The sequence below is a fragment of the Aethalodelphis obliquidens genome, unplaced genomic scaffold (genome assembly GCF_003676395.1).
Source record: "Aethalodelphis obliquidens isolate GAN/ISIS:26980383/991018 unplaced genomic scaffold, ASM367639v1 scaffold39, whole genome shotgun sequence".
NCBI lineage: Eukaryota > Metazoa > Chordata > Mammalia > Artiodactyla > Delphinidae > Aethalodelphis > Aethalodelphis obliquidens.
Window position 1 is genome coordinate 5,279,785 of NW_020837983.1, and position 26,661 is coordinate 5,306,445.

Sequence of the window (26,661 nt, forward strand, 5' to 3'; positions counted from 1 at the left end):
TTCTTATTGTCACTGTTAAATGGACCAAGTGCGAAATCCTTTTCTCTGGTGCTACATTTCATGGGAGTATATTTTCACCGGATAGGTTTTGGGAACTGCTGCTAATGGTTATGATTTTTGATTTATGCAGCTTGATGTTGCATAGATGGACAAGACAAACCAAGTGAAATTAAGTCAGAGCCTGGGATTAAAGAAGGTTCTTCCAGTCTGATTTAGACATCCATGGTTTCAAAGCTTTTTACTTTGCGGAGAGTTCTTTCTAAAAAGGAAGTGATAAATTAGTTACATCCCATGGCATTAAAACTACGAATTGAATGGTTGTAAATATAATACTGTCCAAAATTATAGTAGAGCATTTACTTTATAATTGTAGTCAAATCTTACGTAATGAAAATATGTACAATAAAATTCATTTAATTCTCATTCATTTTATTTTTGTCCCAACAGGTTCATGAAGTTTATAAAATCTATATATTTTCTCTCTTTCTGGGATATTTACTGCAGTTTGAGAATTCGGCTTTATTGGTATCTCCTTTATTAAGTTTTGTAATAGCCTTAATGCTTGCTAAGTGCCTTCAGGTAATTAGAATTGCCTTTTTATCATTCTTGGGGGGAATTTTTAAATTGTTAATTTTTTTAAACCTCACTTCTTTGTTCATATAATTTTCCTCCCTGCATAGCTGAATGTGAAGAAAGGAACTTTCGTGGCTAAAATAATGAAAGTGATTAATTTTTACTTGGTGTGTACTCTGACAGTGACATTGAATATTATAATGAAAGTAAGTAACTCTGTGTTTGAGATTCATGTGGTAGAGCAAATTGAATAATGAAATATACTGGGCTAAATTTTAACGAGAATAATGGGATAGCAAAGTAAGAGTTTGTACAGTAACATGTTTAGTTGAACAATAATCATACCTAGTATATTAGGTGCGAAAATAGGATTCTGAGTCTTTCCTATAGAAATACTTTTTAAAAATTACACTTTATTTTTCATTTAATTTAAAATGTCATCATTACCCAATTAACACTAAGTAATATATGGAATAAATTCAGATGAGTCAAAGACATTCAAAAGAGTGGGTAAGTTATTTAAGCCAGGTGGGATAAGGTTAAAATCTTCTTACTACCCCATTATAGTTTTATGCTTAACTATAAGGTAATGTGATTGACTATGCCAATAAATCTCCTTGCTTCATAGTTAGATCATGTATTTTTAATTCATATTTTTTGTTTTGTGGTCTTGCTGTATTTTCTAGTTCTAGTATTGGACTAAAGCATATTGCTATAAACTTAGCTAATAGTTCTTTGTTGTAACTAGTGTTTTTCTCCTTCAGATGTTTGTCCCCCACAAAGAAAATGGACATATGCTGAAATTCCTTGAAGTAAAATTTGGACTAAATATGACTAAGTAAGTTTTAGATTATGTAAGTTTACCTAACTCTGTAGTACTTAGAAGATAAAGAGCAAAAATAATCAAAGGAGGGAGTACACACCTAATTACATACCACTTAGAAAATAATTTGGGATATTACAATATCTAGAAGAAATAAGACATCAATACTTTTCTCATTTAAAAAAAAATCTCATTTAGGTCTTTTAAAATTAGATATACTTAAACCTCAATAGCATCACAGTATGTTGAGGCTACTTTCCTTGATGAGGAGTGATGATACAATCTAAGGTCAGAATAAATTAAAGATTTAAAATGAATAAAGAACCAAGGAAATTTTAACCACTAACTGCAAAATGTTATATTACAAAGAGTATGGGTGTAAATCAACTATAGTTCAATTAAAAAAAAAAAAGTTCATGATATACTCCAAATCTATACTTAAAAAAAAAAAGGGCATAGGCATTAAAAATGGGGTGGTCAGTAAGATATTTATTTCATAGCAAAGAATCTTATCTTTGGTCATAATAGTGGATTGGACCAGAAGCTGACTTTTTAAATTCAAAAATAGTGTTGTACCTTTTGTTGTTTAAATGCATTTTTTAAATCTAAAATGAAATAAATGATTTTATGTACTGATAGAGTCCATTTGCATAACAGAAAATATATATTTACCTATACATATCTCAAGTTCATATAGTAGACCGTAGAATCTTATAATCGTTTGCTGGGATTACATGGGATTTTAGATACTGTGAATGAAATTTTATGTTGTGATATATCAGTTAACCAAGTGTTTGACATTGCTTAGACACTGGAGAAGCCTTCTGAAGTGTAAATCGTATATGGCTATCTAGTAAGATAAAAGGATCCTTTAAGAGGCCATGTGCTTCATAAAGGTAGGGACCATGTCTTTTTCAGGTGTATTTGTAGGCCTGACACTCATCAGGCAACTAGTAAAAGTTGGTTGCAGACCTCCATAATTGACTGGCCTTTTCACTGATTTTCTCTTTAACCTTGGAAGACTCTAGAATGAGCTTAGCATTAAGCTCTGCTTTTGTCCAGTGTTTCTTAGTTGATGTTCTATAGTGCGCCTTTGTTCCTCATGTCAGGTACTAGGCTTCACAAGGTAATATACTGGGTATTTTAAGATTAAGACTTATTAATCTTGTCCTTAAGAATATTGCTGGCTCATTAGATAGTTTTTATACAATTAATGGCATGGGTGGTGTAAATAATAAGTGCCTTATGTGCAAATGTGCCAATTGGATATCAGGATTTGTAATTCACCAGAATTTCAGGAGACATTTCTGTTGAGACGGAATTTTAAGAATCAGTAAAGAGGGCTTCCCTGGTGGCGCAGTGGTTGAGAGTCCACCTCCTGATGCAGGGGACACGGGTTCGTGCCCCAGTCCGGGAAGATCCCACATGCCGCGGAGCGGCTAGGCCCGTGAGCCATGGCCGCTGGGCCTGCGCGTCTGGAGCCTGTACTCCGCAACGGGAGAGCCCACAACAGTGAGAGGCCCGCGTACCACACACACAAAAAAAATAAATAAAATAAAAAGATGTTAAAAAAGGGGCTTCCCTGGTGGCGCAGTGGTTAAGAATCCGCCTGCCAATGCAGGAGACACTGGTTCGAGCCCTGGCCCGGGAAGACCCCACATGCCGCAGAGCAGCTAAGCCCGTGCGCCACAACTACTGAGCCTGTGCCCTAGAGCCTGCGAGCTGCAGCTACTGAAGCCCGCGCGCCTAGAGCCCCCGCTCCGCAACAACAGAAGCCACCGCAATGAGAACCCGCGCACAGCAACAAAGACCCAACGCAGCCATAAATAAATAAAGAAAAGAAAAGAAAAAAATCAGTAAAGAAGTGTTAATAAATATTTATTTAATGTGCAAGATACTGGGCCAGGTACTCTGGGGGATACAAAAATGACTACGATCTAACGCATAGCAGATTGCATTAAGCACTATAATAAAGGGATAATTAAAGTGCCATGGGAATATGGGGAAGGAAGGATTGAGACGGGGGTTATGGAAAGAATATCATTAAATTGGAATTTGAATTAGACCTTATAGAATCAGTTACTTTAGTAGGCAGATTTTTAAGACGTGCTTTCGTCCTAGGTACAAAATATTTTGATGGCAGCCTCTTTGATACAGTTGTATAGCTGTTTGGCACATTGTGAAACTTTAACCTTTTAGTTTAAACCCAGTGATTTGTGAAGCATTCTCAATCCATCCGTGAGCACTCCTGAACATCATTCCATCGCTCACCTCTTCCCCCAGGGCTAGGAATTTGAGAATTAAATGGAGGTTGAAGATGGATTGGGAGTGAGAATGCAGATAAATCTACGTATAACTACGAGGCTTGTTGATTATATTTAGTGTGGGTTAAAAAAAAAAGTTTATCCTGACTGTTATAGCTCAAAAAACTTACATTTCCCATTTTATGATTTCTGTCTTAATAATTAGATACCTCTTATTAAAATGGGTCCTAGTTAAGTTACATTTATCAATATAAAACAGGGCTGTCCAATAACAATATGACATTAGTTGCATACATAATTTTCTAGTAGTTGCATTAAAAAAAAGTAAAAAGAAACAAGTGAATTTAATTTCAATAACATACTTTATTTAATCCAATATATTAAAAATGTTATTTTAATGTGTAAACAATATAAAATTATTGAGATATATTTTGTATTTTTTAAATTCCTTTTTTCTTGATTTTTTTATCTTTGAAGTCCAGGGTGTATTTTGTGCTTAAAGACTATCTCCATTTGCACTGGCCACATTTCATGTGCTATTAGCTACGTATAGCTAGTGGCTATCATACTGGACAGTGCTGTTAGAGGTTAGACAGTTGAATTTTTTTGTTATCTTCCAGGTAAAAATAGAAAGTAAAACTCCCCTAAAACTGTATTGGGTTCTAGAGATGGTCACATTGCTGGATCATAAAAATGTAGTTTTAAATTTATTAGGGCAGTTTGTTGAGGAGGGTTACTAATGCTATTATTTTCATTTATAAAGGGTATGACCTTTCTGTTGTAAGTTAACGGATTTAGGAAGTGCGTTTAGTTTTGTCTTAGTTTTTACTGAGATGGAAAAAATAATTTTAAGTTCAGTACTTTAAAACATCTGTGATTTTAATATCATGCTTTTGTTTTCTGTAGGAATTTTACAATGAATTGGCTCCTATGTCAAGAATCCCTTCAAGCACCATCTCAAGAATTTTTTTTGCGATTGACACAGTCTTCTTTATTACCTTTCTATATTTTAGTGTTAATTACTTGTTTTCTTTCTATGATTCAAGTTATTTTTAGGAGAATTAAGTAAGTACCTAGGAGAACCAATCATATTACTAACTAATAAATTATGGAAATATAGAAAACTTATTTTTAATATCCTTCCAATATTTGTGTGTTTTAGAGTTTCTAATTGAATTCTCTCTTTATCAGTGTATAAAATATCATTATAAGTTAAGTAGATGAAATTCAAATTTAAGCTTATACATCTAAATATGTAAGATTCATATTTATTTATTTAGGCAGTGCCGGGTTTTAGTTGCGGCACATGGAATCTTTAGTTGCGGCATGCATGCGGGATCTAGTTCCCCGAGCAGGGATCGAACCCAGCCCTCCAGCATTGGGAGTGTGGAGTCTTACCCACTGGACCACCAGGGAAGTCCCTGTAATGTCCATTTTTAATGCAGGAATAATATTTAAATAATCAGTTAAACTTTTACAGACTAATTTACTCAGATTTTTTATTTACTGTAAGCATAATTTTTTCTAATTACTTGAAACTAGTAGTATAAGTGATTTCAAATTATAAAGTTTGACTATTTAAAAATATTTTTATCAAACTTGAAAGGAGGCTGTGTGTAGTAACTTAATTTTGAGAACTTAGTAATTCAAATTATTATTTAACTGTATTGATTTAACAATCATTAGTTTAGTGATAATTCATCTTGGAAAAGGAACCTATGTATCTTTTTTATTATATTTCCTGAACTTTCATGTTTAGTCTTTATTGAGGCAGTTGTCTTCAAGCTTCAATAGCCATTTTCAAAGACTTGGAGATACCTAAGTTAGGTATTTGACCAGCAGAATATACTTTCAAATTTTAAGAACTACCTATATTTTTTTTAATGAAGATATTAAAGATCTTTGATTTTTCAAATAAATATTTTCAAAGTAGTAAAAAAAACATTTCTTTCACTAGTGGTAAGTCCCTGAAAGAAACTATTACGCTTGAAGATGGACAAATTGGAGAAAGGCCAGAAATAATTTATCACGTGATTCACACTATTTTATTGGGCTCTCTTGCAATGATTATAGAAGGGTAAGTGTATATTTGAGCCATTTGTTTTTACAAAGAATTGTCCTTTCTAATGGTAGTTAATGGATACTTTGAAGAACACATTTATAAAAACGCTATAAAAACTCAAAAAAACCTTAATCTAACTGGAGTTTAGAGAGGTGTTTATAGTACAGTGAACCGATATTTACTTAGTAATTTATTTGTTCAAAAACTATTGAATGTTTTCCAAGGGCCAGGCATTGTGCTAGGTGCTGGGGGTACAGTGGTGGACAAGATTCTCTAACCTTATGTGACTCATGGTCTATTGAAGGTGACAGATGCTAACCACACAAAAATAAAATTATAACTTTGATAAGCGAAGGAGAGGTAAATGGTGTTATGAGGGTGAGGGTGAGGGTTCAATATACCCTTTTCTTTGAAGTTTGGCTCAGATGAGAAATAAGACATAGGAGTATGAAGTGGTTCTGAGCACCCAATTTCAAAGTGGGGAGGAGGTTTCTTCATACCAACAAACAATTCTCTGGACACCAGCTGGGTATCCTACAATTCAACTCAATTTTGACTATCTGCCAGAAGTACCATCAGAATCTACAGGCTTGGGTTCAGTCCAACAAGACTCCCCTGCTACCTCTTCAGACACCAGTTACAAGTCCAGGTTGTCACCTGTGTTTCTGGTGAACTGGCTATAGATCAGAGGTTCCCAAGACCCGCTCCTCAGGTTTGATTAATTTGGTAGAGCAGCTCACAGAACTCAGAGAAACATTTTACTTACTGGTTTATTATCAAAGGATATAAATCAGGAACAGCCACATGGAAGAGGTTCATAGGGCAAGGTATGGGGAAAGGGCTGGAGCTCCCATGCTCTCTCCAGGAGAGAGAAATCCCTACATGTTCACCAACAGGGAAGCTCCTGAACCCTGTACTTTTGGGTTTTTATGGAGGCTTTATTACGTAGGCACGATTGATTAAATCATTGGCCATTGGTGATTGAACTCAGCCTCCAGCCTCTCCCCTCCCCAGAGGTCTGGGGGCAGGACTGAAACTTCCAACGCTCTCATCACCTGGTTGGCTCCACTGGCAACCAGTCCCCATCCTTAGCTGCTTTCCAAAAGTCGCCTCATTAACATAATAAAAGATACATTTAAGCTCTCAGCGCTTAGGAAATTCCAAGGGTTTGGGGAGTTGTGAGCCAGAAACCCGTGGTCAAAAACCAAATATATATGAGGAATATATTTTGGTCATCTGAATGATTCTGATTCTGATAAAAGTTGCATTGGAGAACTCTTTTTCATGTGTGACCAAAAGGCCTTTGAATATCTTCCACCCCAAACTGAGTTTAGTCCTTAAATTTCAGGCCTTCCCTCTTGAATGGCCAGAGCCTTGGTAAGCCTGCTGCACCTATATACACCCATGCTGCAAAAGGAAGATCCAAAATGTAAAAGCCTATAAGTGTTTGTTGAGTATTGTCACCTCACACTCACAAATCAGGTAAATTGCTGCCACAAGGAGGAGCAGTTAGGGTTCTGAAGTATAGGGAGGGGAATAAAAGCAGGGAGAGGTGAAGAATATTGATACAGTATAAGATTTAAGTTTCCTTTAATTATGAATACAGATACAGAATCACAGTCATTTTAGCAGTACCCGTGGTGCTTTCACCAACAGAAAGCATAGTTATTTTCTCATTGTACTGGTTTTTTACAGGTATCTTGAATATTGTTTATATACATCACTACTTCAAAATTATAGTAATTATTAGACCTGCATTTAATGTATTAATAAACAAGTACAAATATTGCTGTATTACAAATACAAATTTTATTATTTAATATCAGTATTTCAGTATAATTGGTTTCCTTTGTAAGCCTATGTATTTTATGCATTTAGAAATGTTTTCTTATAAGGGGTCCACAGACTTTATCAGACTGCCAAACCCATGACAAGGGGGTATCTCTATGGAAACTTGAAGTGAGAATAAGTTTCACTCTAATAACTAGCAATCCATAGTACCTAAACAGGATGAAGAAGTGTATTAATCCATGAATATTTTAAGTGATTCAGGGTTTGATTCTCATCTTGTTGCCTAGTAGTACTAGAATTTGGAGCATGGTTTACCTTTTTCCCCTCCTTCCCCTCCTTCCTCAGTTTTATTTCTCTCTGAAAAAGAACTTTTTGTTATTCCCACCATTCTTCATTGTTGGATCTGTCATTTTAAGTTCAAGATCCCTTTTTTGAACATGTAATCTGCATTATTCTATCATTGGTCCTTGATTCTCTAATTTACTCACTAGACCTCTAAGACACGATCATCTATTCATGCAGATAACTTGCATGGTCCCCTAGGAGGTGCCAGGCACTCCACCAGGTAGGCAGTAGGGATTAGAGAGAGATGAAATCTAGTCTTTTTGAATCTTTTCAGAGTTCCTATTCTAGATAAGTAAACCAAGAGCTAGAACAAAGTAAAATACTATGAGAAAGGTATACAGAGGGTGCTCTGGGCATCCAGAGGAGAGGTACTAACTCACTTGTGGAAGGTAGGTAGGGGAAATCAGCTTAAGGGAGATTTTCTAAACAGGGCCACAGTCTTGAGAGATAGAGATTGGCCAGGCTGTCAGTTTTCTCGTGTGTGTGTGTGTGTGTGTGTGTGTGTGTGTGTGTGTGTGTGCGCGCGCGTGCGTGTGTGTATAATAATCTGGGAAAAAGAAGTATTCTTTGGGAACCAATACTATGGGACGAATGTGAGGGAAATAGCGAGATATGTCCGGAAAAATAAGCAGGGAACAGATCAAATGTTTTAAGCAGAAGTTTGATATGATCAACTTTACTCTTTTATGGAAAATCTCTCGGGCAGCAATGATTGAGAAAGATTTGAGGAAAACAAGATTAGAGGAAGATAAACCAGTTAAGAAGGTATCATAGTAGAATCTAGAAGTGAGTAGCGATGGAGATGGAGTAAAGGGGCCAAAACTAAGATATTTGGGAATTGGAAACTAAATAAGGAGTTGCAGGGACTGTGGTGGAGGGATCCTAGGAAGAGTTGCAATTCAGAAGCCAAAGGAGGAGTTTTTAAAGGATATGATCAGAGAGAAAAGAAGCTGAGGAAAGAGAGATGAGTGTAGACTTCAAGAAGTCTGGCTATAAAGGGAATCAGAGGCTAAGGCAGCAACTAGAGAGGGGTGCAGTTTTACCAGGAGGGAGAAACTTGTGTGCATTATGGGATGGAAACACTGAGATTGTTCTGCAAACTCTGGCTGGAACTCTAATCATTTAGGGAAGTAGTAGAAAAAACTGAAAAGGTATGTCGGGACCATATTTTAGAGGGCCCTGAAAACCATTTGAGTGAGTTTTCATTTATTTCTGTAGGTATTGGGAAACTAAAGATTTTTGAACAGAACATGTCTTCTCATAGTTATGTTTGAAAAGGATTCATCTGGCATTTGGTTGAATTGGAAGAGAATTTAAAAGTTGAGATGTTAATTAGCTGGCTATTGACATAAAATGGTAAGGAGAGGTTGTATACGAAGAAATCAGTGGATTGGCACAATGGTCCAATGTCTAGAGCAGAGAGTTTGTGTTCCAAGGAATGTCATATACATGTAATTCAATGTGAGTAGTCTCTCCTGGAGTTATAAACCAGACTCTAGTATTGATTCTGGCTGACTGGAAAAATAGGTTTGGTATTTTCTGAAATGGGGAAGTTATTGGTTTTAGGAGTTACTGGTTAACCAGAGGAAACGAATGCAATTCCTCTGTCTTAGCAACATGTATTCTATATACATCCAGCTACTTCTCTCAAAGCCTGATTCAGTATTCATTGTTTTAAACCTTAAGTACATTCTCAAATTGGTCCTTTTGCTTTCATATCACCCTAGACCTTATCTAAATTTTTTATACTTATTTTCTAATTGTTTCCCATGTGTTCAGTTTTATTCCATCTTAATAAAGCCCTCCTTGAGGGCTGTAGCCATGTCTTGTTTTTCTTTTTTTCTCTCTAGTACTTTGGTCACCCTGAAGTGTATGATCAATAAATTTTTATTAGATGAATGTTACTTTGTTTTCCCCATTTCATAGCTTTGCTGTTTTATAAAACCACAATAGTTCACATTTGTACTCTGGCCTCGTATTCTTCTAGTCTCTTTCGAGTTTGTCATCAAAGAATATATCTTAGAAGGATCTTATTGTTTCCTTAGTCTTAACTACAAAAGTTATCTTCTGAGATGTTATTTTTCCTTGATAATCTGTGTGAAGCAATGACATCCACAAAGTTTTCTAAACTCTTCCTCTTCTGTCTTCAGCTTTTACCATCACCTAGTGTGATGGGTTTCTTTTGTTTCCTGTACAAGTTACAACTTAAAGTAAGGTACTGCCTTTTATTTGCACAAGTTCATTTTTCTGTACACCTGGATTTTTAATCTTTTTAAGTTAAGGGCCCTAATTTTTCAATCCTGTTTTTAAAAAATTAATCTCAAAAGTAATAATGCAGATTGTTTAACAAACCCAAATAATATAGATATGTATGAAGTAAAAAATGAAAATCCTTCCGTCCCAGTCCTCAGAGGTCACAACTGTCAGCAATATCTTTTCAGATGTTTTTTTTTTGGCTATACTGCATATATGCACATTAGAAAAAAAATCACCAAAAAACTAGGGTAACAGTATACATAAAATTTTGCAGTTTGCTTTTTTGTTTTTCATAAGGATTTATTATTTAATCAGTACCTGTTGAAGGATAGTTAGGTTTCTTTTTTTTTTTTGCAATTAAAACAACATACTGCAGTTAAAACCCCACATGTATATCTTTATACATTTATGCTAATATATCTGTAGGCTAGTTTACTAGAAATGGGATTGTCTTGTATTGAGAATTTTTATAGGTTCTGCCAAATTGCCTTCTGAAAAAGTATAACAGTTTATGTTCTCTCCCAGAGTACAATTTTACTATACCTCATCTATATTAATGTCTTATTGCATCCTCATTTTAGTAACCCACATGTCTCTTGATTATTTAAGCAGTGAGTAACAATATGTTGCTGAAAATTAGAGGCTAAGCTTTTTCATTGTCCTTCAACATTGTGGTATTTTCATGAGTATTAGGAAAGAACTCAGAAAAGAGAAATCACATAATAATTATGTTTATAGGATAGCTCATGTATGACTCTGTCTTTTCCAGCGTGAAATACCTCTGGACTCCTTATGTGTGCATGTTAGCAGCATTTGGTGTATGTTCTCCTGAACTTTGGATGACACTTTTCAAGTGGCTTCGATTACGAACTGTACACCCAGTATTGTTGGTGAGTCATTGTTATTTTGTGTTAAGTTCTTGTTTCTCTTTCAGTTATATAAATGGGAACCACATGAATACAATTAAAATAGCATGAGTATGGCTTCCCTGGTGGTGCAGTGGTTAAGAATTCTCCTGCCAATGCAGGGGACATGGGTTCGAGCCCTGGTCCAAGAAGATCCCACGTGCTGTGGAGCAACTAAGCCCGTGCACCACAGCCGTTGAGCCTGTACTCTAGAGCCCATGAGCCACAACTACTGAGCCCGCATGCCACAACTACTGAAGCACACAAGCCACAACTACTGAGCCTGCCTGCTGCAACTACTGAAGCTTGCGCGCCTAGAGCCCATGCTCCGCAACTGGAGAAGCCACTGCAATGAGAAGCTCGCACACCGCAACGAAGAGTAGCCCCCACTCGCCCGCATGAGAGATAGAGAAAGCCCGCGTGCACCAATGAAGACCCAACACAGCCCAAAATAAATAAATAAAATAAATAAATTTATAAAAAATAATAGCATGAGTAAATCGCATTATGATTTATAGGTAGAAAAAAAGAAAAAGATTCTATGGCAAACATTTTTTAATAATTTCTGATTATAAAAATAGGGTGTTTTCAATGCAGACTACTTAAAAAATAGAAGGTAAAAATATAAGTGAAGCAATGTGAGAGGCTTTCAAAAATTAATTTTGATAATATTTTTCTCAGTTTGATTTAGAACTATGGAATGTTTTCAGTGAGAATGCAACATTTACACTGTGCCTGCTATGTGTAATGTGCTTGCAGTAAAAAGATAAATGAAACATGATTAGGGGAATTCCTTGGCAGTCCAGTGGTTGGGACTCCACACTTCCACTGCAGGGGGCACAGGTTCGATCCCTGGTTGGGGAACTAAGATCCTGCATGCCCTTCGGTGCGGCCAAAAAAAAAAAAAAAAAAAACAGATTAATTTCATCAAGTGGATTATAGTCTCCCAGTCATAAAAACAGATAAGAAGTGTTGATAGGGTGCTGTTGGAACAGAGAAGGGCTAAGTAATTCAGTTTTTTTAGGGATTCCCTTTGATGTATTCAAAGGGAATAAAAACAGAGGTAAAGAAAAAGCACGATATATTTAGTTTTGTTGGCACATAAAATGTGAGGTAATAGTGGTCAAGAAATGAGACTGGAGAAGTCTAGGAGGGTAAGGTCATCGAGGTCTTTGAGTGTCCTGTCATGCTTGGTGCTATCCCACAGGCAGTAGGAAGACAGTGACATGTTTATGCAAGGGCAGGAGAGAGTCAGCCTTACATTTTCTCTCAGCTCACCCTTATAGTTCTGTGAAGGATGGGCTTAAGGGTGAGAGACTGGAATCAGGAAGGAGGCTGTCACCCAGGTACAGGCCATGGAGAATGGAAACGATAAAAACTTCAATTGTTTTGAGAGCTCACTATGTGTCAGGTACTGTTTGAAGCATTTCACATGCTATTCAAAGCTTACAAAGATCCTGTTAGTTAAGTTTTATTATCTGTATTTTATAGACAAACTAAGGCATAAAGTGGTTAAATAACTCACCCAAGATCACATAACTTGTAAGTGTAAGAACCGTGATTCACTCCCGGGTTCTTCTAGCTCCAAAGCCCATTTAATTAATACTGTACTACGCTGAAGTGGAAAAAATAGTTAGAAGAGTAATAAGATTTGGTGCCTCGGTAAGTATGGGAGAAGGAAGAATAGGGAGAAATCATAGACGTTTCTTAGGTTTTGGGTTTGTGTGACTGGATTGTGGGGTCACCAACAGACATGGGACAATAGGAAGAGAACAGGTTTTGGTAGGAAGATGATAAATTATCTCTAATAATAGTCATGTTGTATTTTGCCAGTCTTTTTCCAGAGGAATTTATGCATTCTTATCTTAGCATAGTAGTATATTGATGTATATTGGCTATTTTTCCTGTGTTAATTCATTGTCTTTTTGTTGTTGTTAGCTGTTTTCATAGCAGTTCAATGTTTTTTGTAAGCTCTTCATAAGTTAAATTCCTGGAAAAATTGTCAAATATTGACTTACTATTTGAAATATTGCGATGTGCATTACCCTTTTTATGTTCTGCCTTAAATTTATATTGCAAATATGTATTTCTCACTTTGTCTCCAGCTTGATATAAAATTTATTATTCTTCACCCATCTCACTCTGTGAACTAGGTTCCATGCTGACTCCAATTTCTCGGACTGAAATTGTTATAACTGTAAGAATATTTGATTGGTCATAGAGTCCGTGTCTAGTACCTCTATAGTACATTCTGAAATATATTTATCCATAACCCTTTTTGCTTTAACATTTTAGGCTCTCATTCTGAGCATGGCTGTCCCTACCATAATAGGTCTCAGCTTATGGAAAGAGGTAAGAAAATTAGATTTTTCATAAGATGAAAATATATGTTATCTATAAGGTAGTGATAAATTTATATGTGTGTGTAGGATACTTATATTGGAACAGTATTCTAACAAAATAAAGCGTGATATACTTAATAATACATAATTTTCTACCAATAGGAGCATGATAGAAGAGGTAAGACAGTTTTACTCTGATGCAATTTTCTGTAGTCTAATACTGGTATTAATTCAGTTTATAATTGACAAAGGAAATGGCTGAATAAATGGTATTTATTAGTAAATAGTAAAAAGTATTTTGGCAATCCCCAAATTTAAATATTTATAAAATAATGTAAACTCTTTGGGTTATCATAATGTAACATGAAATTAATTGCCAGTAAACCTGTGAATTATTTGACTTGATCTGAAATTTATTTGTTTGCTTACTTATTTATTCAGTGTGCATGTGCATGAAAGATACAACTGATGATTAATTGTTTGGTTGATAAAATTATGTATTGAGCGTAGGCAGTGAATTAACCATACAGTAGATTATTTGGGCTGAGAAGAACTAGCAAGAAACTGAAGGAGAGTAAAGCAATTCATGCCATTTTTTCTGTGAGAACAGTGTTGTAATATTGTTTGTCATAAGTTGGCCTCTTAGTCTTTGGAAGTACTCTGAAACAGTTTTAAACTTTCTAATTACTTACACACAGGTTTTGGGGATTTTGTTTTGTATTTTAGTTTTTTCCAAGATTAATGACAGAATTAATGGAACTACAAGAATTTTATGACCCAGATACGGTGGAACTTATGACCTGGATAAAGTAAGAACTGAACTGCCCAAGACTGTTGTTAAGCTATTAATTAATCATTGAATGCTATTTAATGGATTCAGGGGAAATAATAAATTAATCCTTTTCCAAGTTCTTCTCATAAATCTCAGGGATTTTACCCTGTATTTTTAGGGATATTTAGTTTTCATTTAGACATATAATTCTAATTTTCTAATTGAACTCATTTCCAACAAAATATAGTATTGATAAGTTTTAGATATGAAACTCTAGCTGTTAAACATCTAGAAATGTGGAATAAAAAGGAACCGATGTTCTTTTATTTAGATAGTCAAGAGATGCTTCTTTTAACTGGAGTTGGAGGTGAATGAGCGGTGGATTTCTAGTCTTGATCACCAAGGTTAACAAGATTTAGAATTTTAACACTCATGCAGATTTTAATACGACAGGAGATGTGCTCTTGGGCCTATAGAAGCTGGGAATTTTAATTGAAACACCTCGTTCCCTCCCCTAACATACATATATAACTAAGGGACCCTCAAAGGGCTACACCATCAGTGAAAGGATGGACTATCACAAAATAGCCATCAAGTGGTAGAGAAAGATAAGAAAGCACATCTTCCTCGGTTTCAGCTCTTGGTCAGAAATAAAGTGTCTCCTCTGAATTTGTAGCAATGCATCTGAATTCACATGTTTGTAGTTTGAAATTATACTTGTCTAATCCAGGAAACCCTATATCAAGAGATTAGCATAAAAAGTGGTTCTGGGATGGTCTGGAGTGCCTGATATAATCCTCAACCCAGGCTACCCAGGATTTCACAAATAAAGCTTCATGAAGATAAGCTCTAAAGTTACAAAACACATGAAGAAACAGTTCAACACAGCAACAATCAGTTGTTGGTTGTGATAAGCAATAGAAGTAGACTTCTAGCAATTTCTGGTAATAAAATTTGCTTGTGTCAGTTTTTGCTGCACAGTGGACTACCACAAAACTTAGTGGCATACAAACAATAAACATTTGTTATTTTGCACCATTTCAGTGGTCAGCTGAGTAGAAGCAATTGGTAGGATTCTTCTCGTCTGGGCCAGCTCATCTGGGACTGGATAGTCTGGCATGGCCTTTCTCACATGTTTAGACTGGATAGGTGTCACTGAGGTCATGGAGTTGACTTAGCCACATGCTTCTCATTATCCAGCCCAGGTGAGACTGGGCTCATTCATAAGGTGGTGGTTGTAGAGTTCCCAAGAGCAGCAAGAGAGGACAAGTCTCAAGGTCAAGCGTGTTTTAAGTGTCTGCTCAAATTATGTTTGCTGTTGTCCTGTTGGCCAAAACAAGTCACATGACGAAGACCAGCATTTCCTCCAAGAGCATACCTATAGAAAAGAATCATTGTAACCGTTTTTCCAACCAGTCTACCCTATGGATAGAGACTATGAAATAGTATGAAAATTTTTAAACACATAGAAGAAGAAACTAAAACTTGAAAAAGGAATGAAACACTCTCAGAAAAGGCCAGGATAATAGGGGAAAAAAGGCAAAAAATGTTTCTAGAAATGAGGAATAGGTTTATAGAACAGGTATATAGAAATGAGAATAATAGGTCTTATTATAACGTCTCGTTATTATAATGACACCTCTTGTATGTATAAAAATTATTATTTTTTTAGATCATCCTTAACTACTGCCTATTAATACTTTTTTGTGAATTGTATTTACCTTTGTGGAACACTGACTATATAGCCTTGTGTTGTCATTAACAAAAGAGAAAGTCACATCTATGTGTGTGATTTACCTCAATATTTTAAAAAACAGCAAAGGCCTGAACATTGGACCTTTTACATCAAATGATTGGACATTTATGTCACTGTGTTGTGATTTTTTTGTTTCCCCATTACTGAGGGCTCTTTGAGGACAGTGGCTGTGTGCTGTCTCTCTATTTTCAGAGCTTGACAATATCACTAGCACATAGTAGGTAGATGCTGAATGTTGAATACAGGGAGGTAATAAATAGGTCAGGACATAAGAGCGGCCCTTTGGGACCTGTCTTGTGAGTGGCATCTGTCTGGGACTTTGGATTATGATTTAGAGTAGAGAAGTCCTTCATGTGTTATCTGGAGATAGACATATGGGTAAAGGTAGGGAAGGAGCAGGAGGATAGATGGATCTGGAAGGAGTTGGGTTCTGGTGGTTAATATTTGCCAAAGACGAATTTGAGAATTCACAGTATCAGCATTGAATTGTCACTCCCATTACCCTGCATTTTTTTTTTAATAGCATTATTACCACCTGACCTGTATGCTTATCCTCTCCCCCTGCTCCCTCTTGAAAGCAGGGACCTTGTCCTCCCACCTCTCTTTTTAAAATATTTATCTTTAGCAGTCTGAACAGTTTCTGGCACATAATAGGTGCTCAGTTTTTTTTTTTAATAAATCCAAAAATGAAATGAAATGAAAACTGACACTGAAACTTAAGTGTGCAATACATTTTAAGTTGCTTGGTATTTCAGAATTGATATAAATCAGTGATCTAAATAGTATACTTACCTTTTCAGTGTGTGAATCTTTATGGTTCTTTGCAGAAGGCAAGCTCCAGTCGCAGCTGTTTTTGCAGGAAGTCCACAGTTAATGGGTGTGATTAAATTATGCACTGGATGGATGGTGACAAGCTTGCCTCTTTACAATGATGATGATCTTCTCAAGAGAAATGAAAATGTAAGGCATTTTAGATTCTACATTTGGATCATTTTTATTTGACTCCTTAGTATAGTTCTGTAATGATGCATATGTTCCTGGTTAGCTAGGAAAATCCAGACAATTTTAGAAGAGTTAATTAGCTTTAGTTTTAAAAAAAAGCTGTATAATACATTTAATCAGGAGAGGCCAACATTAGAATATGAAGTTCTTTGTTTTATGGGAAGTATGGATATATTTCTAGGAGAAACATTTCATTTCCCATAAGGTTTCAAGGGACTGATGTGTAATATTTTATAAAGGGAAGCATTCTTTTGAGAATATCATTGTTCTCAATGAAATTATTGAAGGAAGGCTTTCAGTTAATGTCTTTATACACTTTGTATTTCCAAGCCAAAATTCTATTATTGCTTATAAAACACTGATTGATTTTTCATTATGGGCTATTATTAATAACTTAGTATAACATTAGTATGGTATCTAATTGCTTCTTCTTCAGAGAATATATTATTTTGCATGTTTGGTATGGATTTAAATAGTAACTTCATATCTGAAGGTAATGACCAACTGAACCTGAGTTCTAAATATTCTGTTTTTCAGTTGGAGAGAATTTCATATAGTTTTTAAGTGTACTCTAAGCTAAGGAGGAAGTATAGCAATATAGAAGTTAGACTCTAAGCTTTGTGACCTTGAGCAAGTTTCTGAATCTGGAAGTAATAATAATTCTTACCTCCTAGTTGTGAGAATTAAATAAGATAATGCACTATGCCTGAAACAGTAAAATTTAAGTGTTAGCTAGTATTAATATGTACTATTAAATTATAATTGTATGTGCGCACACACATTCACATATAACCACAGAAAGTAGAGAGGAGTTCAAAAGCAGGAGCAGTCAGTTCTGCCTACAAAAATCCAAGTCTTCATAAAGGGCATTTGCTTGATCTGGGCTTTGAAGGATGATTAGAAGCTTGTTTGGAAAAAGAATACAGTGATTCCAGGTTAAAAAAGTCACATGAGCCTTGAAATTTGTTTGGCCATGAAACTGGAAAATAAATAAGGCCAAATTCTGGAGGACCTGGAAGGTCATGCTTAAGAATTTAGACTTACCCTAGAGGCATTTGGGAGTCGTCAGAGACCTTTCATAAGCCCAGGAGTGGAACCTTAGATCTGTTTTAGAGTTAATTAAGGTCAGGGAACAGTTGAAGCAGGGGAGAGGTCAGAGACGGGGGAGATCTACCTTTAGATCTACCTTTCAGTGATTTACCTGAGAGACAACAGCTGCCTCTGATTAGTATTTGCTGCAGTTGAAAAGGTAGTGTTGCTTAGAAGATATACTACTGCATATTCCTAAACTTTACTTTTTGTGGCTTTAAACCAACAGACTCTGACATGGCTTTGTTTTCTTTGTTGTCTTTTGATTGGTCTTTGTCCTAATATAGAATTTCAGAGTCACTTATAATTAGGTCAGAGTTCTAATTAGGTTCTAATTAAATTTAAACATTTTAGAGTTTTTAGTTTTATGTGACTTGGCTGTGAGAATAGAAACCATTTTTTTTTTTCAAATCTTGGTCTTTCTATATGGTGTCTAGTACATAGCAAGTACTGAATAAATTTGTTGTTAAAATAGAATTCAAATTGAACTCCATAAGTGAGACCATACCATGTGAATTAGACACTGTCTATAATTCATAACATGGGACTGATCTTTATAATCAGTGATTATAGGCCAGTGATTCTCAAACCTGGGAAGATGGTGCTCCCAGGGGACATTTAGCAATGTCTGGAGACATTTTTGGTTGTCACAGCTAGGGGAGGGGTTCTACAGACACTTAGTGGGTAGAGACCAGGGATACTCTTAAACATCCTCCAATGTACAGAGCAGCTTCCATTCTGTCCTGACAAAGAATTATCTGGCCCAAAATGTCAATAGCGTTGAGGTTGAGAAACCTCACTCTAGTCTAACAGTAATGTTATTGCCATTGCATAGAGGTGTTTTTTATAGGCCCCAGTAGTATGTTACAGTTTCCCCAAACTTAAAAATAAGTAAAAAAATATATAAAAAACTATAAATAAGTATAAGCTGGATAAGATAGAACCATTCACATGAACTTATTTAACAAAGTGAAATGAGTGAGAAACTTCCTCTTGAGTTATTAACATTCTGTGTTCCGCAGAATGAGTATCTCTAGCATCTCCATGGACATTGGACCTAAAGTTGCTAGATAGACAGCAGCCGTAACATGTAGTAAGCAGCTGCTGAATATTCTGCAGATAGACTGGAATCTTGTCCAATCTAGGTTGCAAATCTCAGTATTTACACAACAAACAGTATATGATACTTTTGGCCTAACTTTTGTGGTTATCCAAGGTTAACATTTCAGAAAACCTGAAAAACGTATTAGAAGATCCAAAGCTTATTATCTAATAAGGTCAGCAAAATTGTAATGAAAAACACCACGTAATCAAGACATGAGTTTTAAGCATGCATCCCTGTTCTTTCAGTATTTGTGACAAGGGTCAAATTATTTTAACCTCACTGACTTTATCTCATATATAAAATGAGTATAAAATACTATGATACATGGTAATAAAAAAAAGTAATGGAACGATTACAACTCAATAATAAAAAGACAACCCAATTAAAAAAATGGACAAAGGCCATTTGCAACAACATGGACGAACCTTGAGGGCATTACGCTAAGTGAAGTAAGTCAGATAGAAAAAGACAAATATTCTGTGATATCACATATATATGGAATCTAAAAAGGCTGAACTCATAGAAACAGAAGAGTTGTGGTTGCCAGGGGTTGGGAGGGTTGGAGAAATGAGATGTTGGTCAAAGAGTACAAACTTCTAGTTATAAGATGAATAAACTCTAGGGATCTAATGTACAGCATGGTGATTATAGTTAATAACACCATATTGTACATTCGAAAGTTGCTGAGAGTAGATCTTAGATGTTTTCCCCCAAAAAAGAAATGGCGATTATGTAACATGATGCAGGTGTTAGCTAAAGCTATGGTGCTAATCATTTTGCAACATATGAGCATATCAAATAAACATGTTGTACACCTTAAACTTACACAATGTTATATGTCAATTATATCTCAGTAAAACTGGGGAAAAATGGGCAAAGGACTTGAATGGACATTTCTCAAAAGAAGATACACAAGTGGCCAATAGCAGATGAATATAAGCATCCTGAGGGAAGGAATCAAGTCTTAGTGAATATCTTTATTTTCCACAGATAGTACTAAGAACGTAGTAGAGGCTTAATGTATAATTTTGATAAACAGAAGTTTTAAATGTTGTTTAAAGTTGTTGTTTTAATTATATTCTTTCAGATCTATCAAATCTATTCAAAGCGATCTGCTGAGGATATTTATAAAATACTGACATCCTACAAGGCTAACTACCTAATTGTAGAAGATGCTATCTGCAATGAGGTGGGAACCGTGAGAGGCTGTAGGGTTAAAGATTTATTAGACATTGCAAATGGCCACGTAAGTAACCATTTGGAAAATTAAATTTTTTTGAGAAAAATGACTTTATTTAAACTTATAAAAGTATCTTCAAACTTTATTTTTGGAACTTAACTAAGAATATAATTAAAAGTTATATAACAGTGGGGGGGAGCTTATAGTTTGAACTATTTTTTCAATGTACAAAAGAAAAGTTGGGCAATTTTGCAAAAAAAAAGTTTACCAATATCTCGATTCCTTATTTGTTGCCTGTACTTGTGCATGTTCAACATTTATAAACAAAAGATAGTTTGTTTTGAATGATGATTTTATTTTAACATAAAGAGTAGCCGTTTGTTTTGTTATATTCTTATGTTGAGAAATTTCTTGTAATTTGATACATATCTAGAAAAATTGCTTACTAAATTGACACAGTCCTGTATATTGGGTCCCTATTATCCACAAAAATTAGTGTATTCAGAGCTACTTTAGTTGTTAGGATTTAACTGTATCTTAAGTTTTCATTGATTTTAGCTATTTTACCAAGCTTTCTTACTTCTCAGCCTACAGTGTATACTGTATACCTGGCAACTAAGACTGACAGGGGAGTTTGCATATCTGGTAATTAGTGTTTGTATATCTGATAATTAGGCACTGGAAAGGGTGCCTTTGCTCCTGGGAAAGTTGGGGGTGAAGGGTCTTAGGCATAGTTCAGTAGGTCATTCTTGTTTGGAGTGCATATTCTATTCAGGTTGCAGCCAAGACCTTTTCTGTCCCTTCCTAATTAATTAGCTCTTTGTCGTAATCATCCCAGACCAGTTTGGAGGTGAGAAATTAGTTTGTTGGGTACTTTTGGGTGGCCACCCTCTGCAGCATGTGGGATCTTAGTTCCCCAACTAGGGATTGAACCCACGCCCCCTGCAGTGGAAGCACAGAGTCTTAAACATTGGACCTCCAGGGAAGTCCCGAGAAATCAGTTTTTATGATTTCCACCTTTCCCTCTCTTCATGACCCCTTAATCTTATAATATAAACTTATTCTGTTTTCTGCTGTATGTATTTTGAATTTTCTCTGTTGGCACTTGATATCTGTGGTCTTTGGCTTAATTGGTGACAAAATGGAATTTTATTAAACATCAGGTGTTCAGTAATTACTACTGTATTGCTATCTGCTGTCTAGAGCCTTATCCTCTGCTCTTGGCTACCCTCTTGCTCCATTTTGAAGATCAGGTTACTTCTTCTTTCGTGTAATGCCAGGCATGGACTTAAAGCGAATCCATCCTTTTATTCTTAAAGTTGACTCTCTGACATCTTTCCTAGGCATTAGAATAATATTTAGTATTTTATTGTAGAAAACTCTTCAAGCTAGCTAAGCTCTCTTAGTGAACCTCATTAAGGTGAAAATGTAAAGCATTGTACTGGATAAGTCACAGAAACTTGCTTACTAATGTGAGTCAGTCCTGCACAAGGAGAAGAGTATGAATATACGTTAAGAGTATATGTCCATTTCTCAGCCTTGGCAGGCTCCATGATAAGGTTCTTCAGAGGAATGATAGTAGACTATGGAGACATAGCCTTCTAAATTTTAGGATTAAATCTTTTAAAAGTTGGAAAACACTTTATACTGATTTCTCAATCTCAATGGGAAGCTCAAGAATTTAGTGGACATGGTAACTCTTATGAAGAGGCTTTTATTTGCTGAACAATATGAGATGTTTGCTAACCAATGTGAGATAGTCCATGTTTAGCAATAATATATTTCTTCATATAAATATCATCACTTGTACATTGATTGCATTCCTCCTGTAAGCTTAATAAGCTTTTTAATATTTTGTTTCATACCGTTTGATAGGTGGTTTGTGAAGAAGGTGACAAGATAACCTACTCAAAACATGGAAGATTTTGTCATGAGGTCAAAATTAACTATTCTCCTTATGTGAATTACTTCACTAGAGTGTACTGGAACAGATCCTACTTTGTGTATAAAATCAACACTGTGATATCCTTTCAGTCTTGAAAAATAGCAGAGCCTTCATTTCAAAGACTTATACCACCTGAAGTAAAATGCAATTTTCTTCTACCTACGTGGTGTCTTTTGGAAATCAGAGTATGGACATTTGAAATGTTGCTGCTGCTTTTCCCCTCCTGCTGTTAACTGGATCTAGAATTCTGTGGGGGAAAGAAGATCAAACATTACTGTCCTTTGGTAAAATGTCAAATCTGCCACTCTGCGTCATTCCAGCCAGGTGTCTTCCTTACTGCTACGTGGTCTTTAAAGATTTTACCTTCTAAACGATTGTAAAATTTTCCTCATAAATCTTCATTCCATCATAACATTAGTCTTGAATTTGAATATTTTCAAGGTCAGAGTATATATCTCAAATATAAGATTTAATAAATAATTAATGTGATATAATTATAGAAGGAAAGAATTATTCTTTCCCTCAAGGAAGTTTCTGAAGGTATTTCATGGTGTATAATAGAACTGAAATATTACAATAAAAAACTAACTTAAATGTTCACTGAAAATTTGTGGCATTTAAATTAAAACGGAAATTATATAAAGGAAAGTGATTTTTAAGGATATACATAAAGATATATCCAGATTTTCCATGATACTGCTCTCCTCATCTGCTGCTTATGTAAATGAGCACTTTCTTAGTAATATACAGTGTATGATATTGCATTTCATCACTTTATGACTATTAAGTGGTTAGTTTTTTCACTTATGCCCATAAATTTGATACCAATTTAATCACGATAAAACAGTAACTCTTGTTACCTATGGTTTTTTTTTTTGGTTGGTTGGTTGGTTTTTTTTGCGGTACGCGGGCCTCTCACTGTTGTGGCCTCTCCCATTGTGGAGCACAGGCTCCGGACGTGCAGGCTCAGCGGCCATGGCTCACGGGCCCCGCCACTCCGTGGCGTGTGGGATCTTCCCGGACTGGGGCATGAACCCGTGTCCCCTGCATCGGCAGGCAGACTCTCAACCACTGCGCCACCAGGGAAGCCCACCTATGTATTTTTTAAAACAGACATTTAAAAGAATGTTCAAAATTTAAAAATAAAAGTATGTTGTTTAGGTTTTTAAAAAATATGGATATGGAGTATATAATCTATTCACATGTTTTCTATTGAAGTATTAAGTAAAAAATTAAATCTTTATCAGAATGAGAATATGAGCAACTAAAGTGAGCAACAATTTCTGGAGATATGTGCAGATGCTGTTTAACATACCTCTGCATAGAGGTGTATTTATGATAAAACACAAGTGCTGTTATTTATGAAACGATGATACAGTCTTAAACATTAAGAACAAAATGACAATTATAATAAAATTCAGAGCACAGTTCCACAATCTGTTATGTTCCTTTAAGTTAAATGTTTTCATATTTTTAATTATTAATTAAAAGAAATTCTAAATGATTAATTTGGCCTTATAAAGAGATTCAGGATGGATGTATCATTTTAATAAGATGGGATACATATTCAGTTTTACCTTATACACCTGTTAAGTGAACAGATTTAAAATTTTTTCACTTGTTAGAGTGCTGTAAAAATTGCAATTTCATTACTCTGAATTACTACGTTAGAAAGGAACATCTTTCCATTTTCTTTATTTTCTGTAACATATATTTTAAAAGTACAAAAGCACATGCATTCTTAGATTAGCTCTAAGATGTTTTGTTCTTTTGGAGCTTAAGTATTGTTTGATGTCATATGTCTGGTGCGTTAGTTTTATTGATTCTTATTTCACGTTTTTATATAACTTTTAACAATTATATTAAGATAGCTACAGGCAGGTTATTTCAGGTTCTCTGTGCATCTTAATAGTGAGTCACTAGTATTTAGCTTCAAGCCTTACGAAAATATTACCATAGTTACCTAAGTACACAGTGAATAGTCACATGGTAGTACTTACAATTAGAGGGAGCATGTAAAACAATGTAATTTAAGAGTCAGCTTGCATATTTTTTTTTTTTTTTTGCGGTACGCGGGCCTCTCACTGTTGTGGTCTCTCCGGTTGCGGAGCACAGGCTCCAGATGCGCAGGCTCAGCGGCCATGGCTCACGGGCCCAACCGCTCCGCGGCATGTGGGATCCTCCCGGACCGGGGCACGAACCCGTGTCCCCTGCATCGGCAGGCGGACTCGCAACCACTGCGCCACCAGGGAAGCCCAGCTCGCATATTTTGAAAGGGAAATAGAACAACCTACTTTCTATGTAGCATGAGATATTTAATTGAATTTTTATTGATTTACTTTATGATCACATATGCTGAATTAGTTTTGATTGTTGTATGTTTTTTGTTTTTGACGTATTAGTAAGTTGCTTTTGCTTCTGTCAACTTATTTCTTAAATAAAATAGATTTGGATCCGTTTTTAATTGAATTTTTTAAATAATGAAGTTTTCACTCAGCATCAGTTGAAAAGAAAAATGTGAACTTTATTATAGAAATAATAATACTGAGTATGAAAGATAAGTTTATTTGCTTCTATTTTAGCTGTAGTTAAAACAATAGTGCTAGAAAACTTTCAGGAGCATTTAATTAATTTCCTTATTTGTAGACTAACAAATGATTAAGAATTCTGCAAGTAATTCCATTTGGGTAACTTACCGTTGTTAGGTATGACAATAAAGATCTACTGTGAAAGGGGCAAAGTTTATGGGTTTGGGGTAGAAGGAATTTCTCAAAGAAATACAAAACATAAATACTTTGCCCTTGATGTTGCAAAACTATTGAAATAAGTGCCTTAATAAGGAGGTTAAAATAAGAAGGTTAAAAGTAAATAAAAGTTTACTTTTTATTTTCAAAAAAAAATTATCCATTTCTTACTTTTTCATAAGAAAAGTTTGGTAACTTTTTCCTCATCATTAAGCACAGAGAAAGAATCCTCACTATGCTATTTTCACTATTAACTTTAATTCATTGGTAAGCAAATCTTTGTTAAGGGTAGTGATGGGATTTCTAGCCTGCTAAATTAATTTATTTAGCTTCTCAAATGCCGAACAATAGAATAAGTAAAACTTGATAAGGTGTATGATATTGACTGCTGGTTTACATTTTCTCTAACTTTGGCATCTGTGTCTCGGTGCTTTTTGTTAGACTGGTAGGGTTTTACAGCCTATGGAGTATGCATTGCACTTCTAAATTTTTTTCTTCATTACTTTCTGAGTATATACACAGCCTTTTTTTTTTCAGGACATTAACCCAAATTGCTAAAAGCCTAATGTTATGACACTTCCGTACAGTCTAGATTGATTCAAGGAAAAGTAGAAATGGAGGTCAAAGTGGGTTACAAGTTGGGGCTGAAAAATATGCTTTAAAAAAATAGGCTGTTAATTTCTTGAAAGGAACAGTGAATAGCCATCTTATTAAACTTTGTTGTTTTGGGGAAATCAATTGGTTTTTGGCCCTTTCTATTTTTGAACTGTTAAAACATTTTGTTGTCTTTTGTGGGTAAAAGTAGTGTCTCTCTTTATAAAATTGTTGGGGTTTCTAAAAGTTGTATGTAAATCAATTTCTTGGTAAATTTATTTTAAATGCATGAATATTTAAAGGGCATATATTATGAACTATTCTGTGTATTCATGAACCTATTGTAAAGCAAATAACTACTTCCTGATTTACATCTCAATATATTATCTCATTTGTCCAGTTTTTAAAATATACATTCTCTATTGTTGCTATTTGCTAATAGTTTTAGATCCCAATATGTATTAAAATTACATCTCTGAAAAGTTGCAAGTAAAATTGAACAATTTCTTATTGAAATAATAGCTCATTATTTAGTTTTGGAATGTGTAAAATTAATACTTTAAATAAAGTTAGTTGTGAAAATTGCAAAGGAATGTATTTGATTCAGCCATTTTCCATCCATTAAGGTTTCTAAGCATTATATTTGTTTTCCGTAATAAAAAAAAGGAGCATTTTAGAACCGTATTTGCTGAATTTAACATAAAAGCATCTCTGAATCATTTCTATTTAGAAGTCCCTAGGAATTTGCCACATTCTAATTTTGGTATGTATAATCTTATGTGCAGTTTTTTTTGGCTGCACTGGGTCTTTGTGGCTGTGCGCGGGCTTTTCTCTAGTTGCGGCGAGCGGGGGCTACTCTTCGTTGCGGTGCGCGGGCTCTCATTGAAGTGGCTTCTGCTGCAGAGCACAGGCTCTAGGTGCGTGGGCTTCAGTAGTGGCACGCGGGCTCAGTAGTTGTGACTCACGGGCTCTAGAGCGCAGGCTCAGTAGTTGTGGTGCACAGGCTTAGTTGCTCTGCGGCATGTGGGATCTTCCTGGACCAGGGATCAAACCCGTGTCCCCTGCTTTTAGCAGGCGAACTCTTAACCACTGCGCCACCAGGGAAGCCCCTTA

At 35.4% G+C, this 26,661-nt stretch overlaps 1 protein-coding gene across 4 annotated transcripts in view; it reads left to right on the forward strand.

Moving 5' to 3' along the window:
* The window catches only part of DPY19L4 (dpy-19 like 4), a 59,320-nt gene extending 36,150 nt beyond the window's left edge, over positions 1-23,170 (forward strand). For all 4 annotated transcript variants that reach the window (XM_027131424.1, XM_027131425.1, XM_027131427.1 and 1 more), the window contains 11 exons: positions 448-579; positions 681-779; positions 1,338-1,411; positions 4,567-4,725; positions 5,618-5,737; positions 10,884-11,004; positions 13,315-13,371; positions 14,088-14,170; positions 16,717-16,849; positions 20,173-20,331; positions 22,141-23,170. In XM_027131424.1, the coding sequence (XP_026987225.1) occupies positions 448-579; positions 681-779; positions 1,338-1,411; positions 4,567-4,725; positions 5,618-5,737; positions 10,884-11,004; positions 13,315-13,371; positions 14,088-14,170; positions 16,717-16,849; positions 20,173-20,331; positions 22,141-22,305 (1,302 nt within the window). In that variant the 3' untranslated portion in view covers positions 22,306-23,170. The remainder of the gene's footprint in view (positions 1-447; positions 580-680; positions 780-1,337; positions 1,412-4,566; positions 4,726-5,617; positions 5,738-10,883; positions 11,005-13,314; positions 13,372-14,087; positions 14,171-16,716; positions 16,850-20,172; positions 20,332-22,140) is intronic.
* The last annotated feature ends 3,491 nt before the right edge of the window (positions 23,171-26,661 follow it).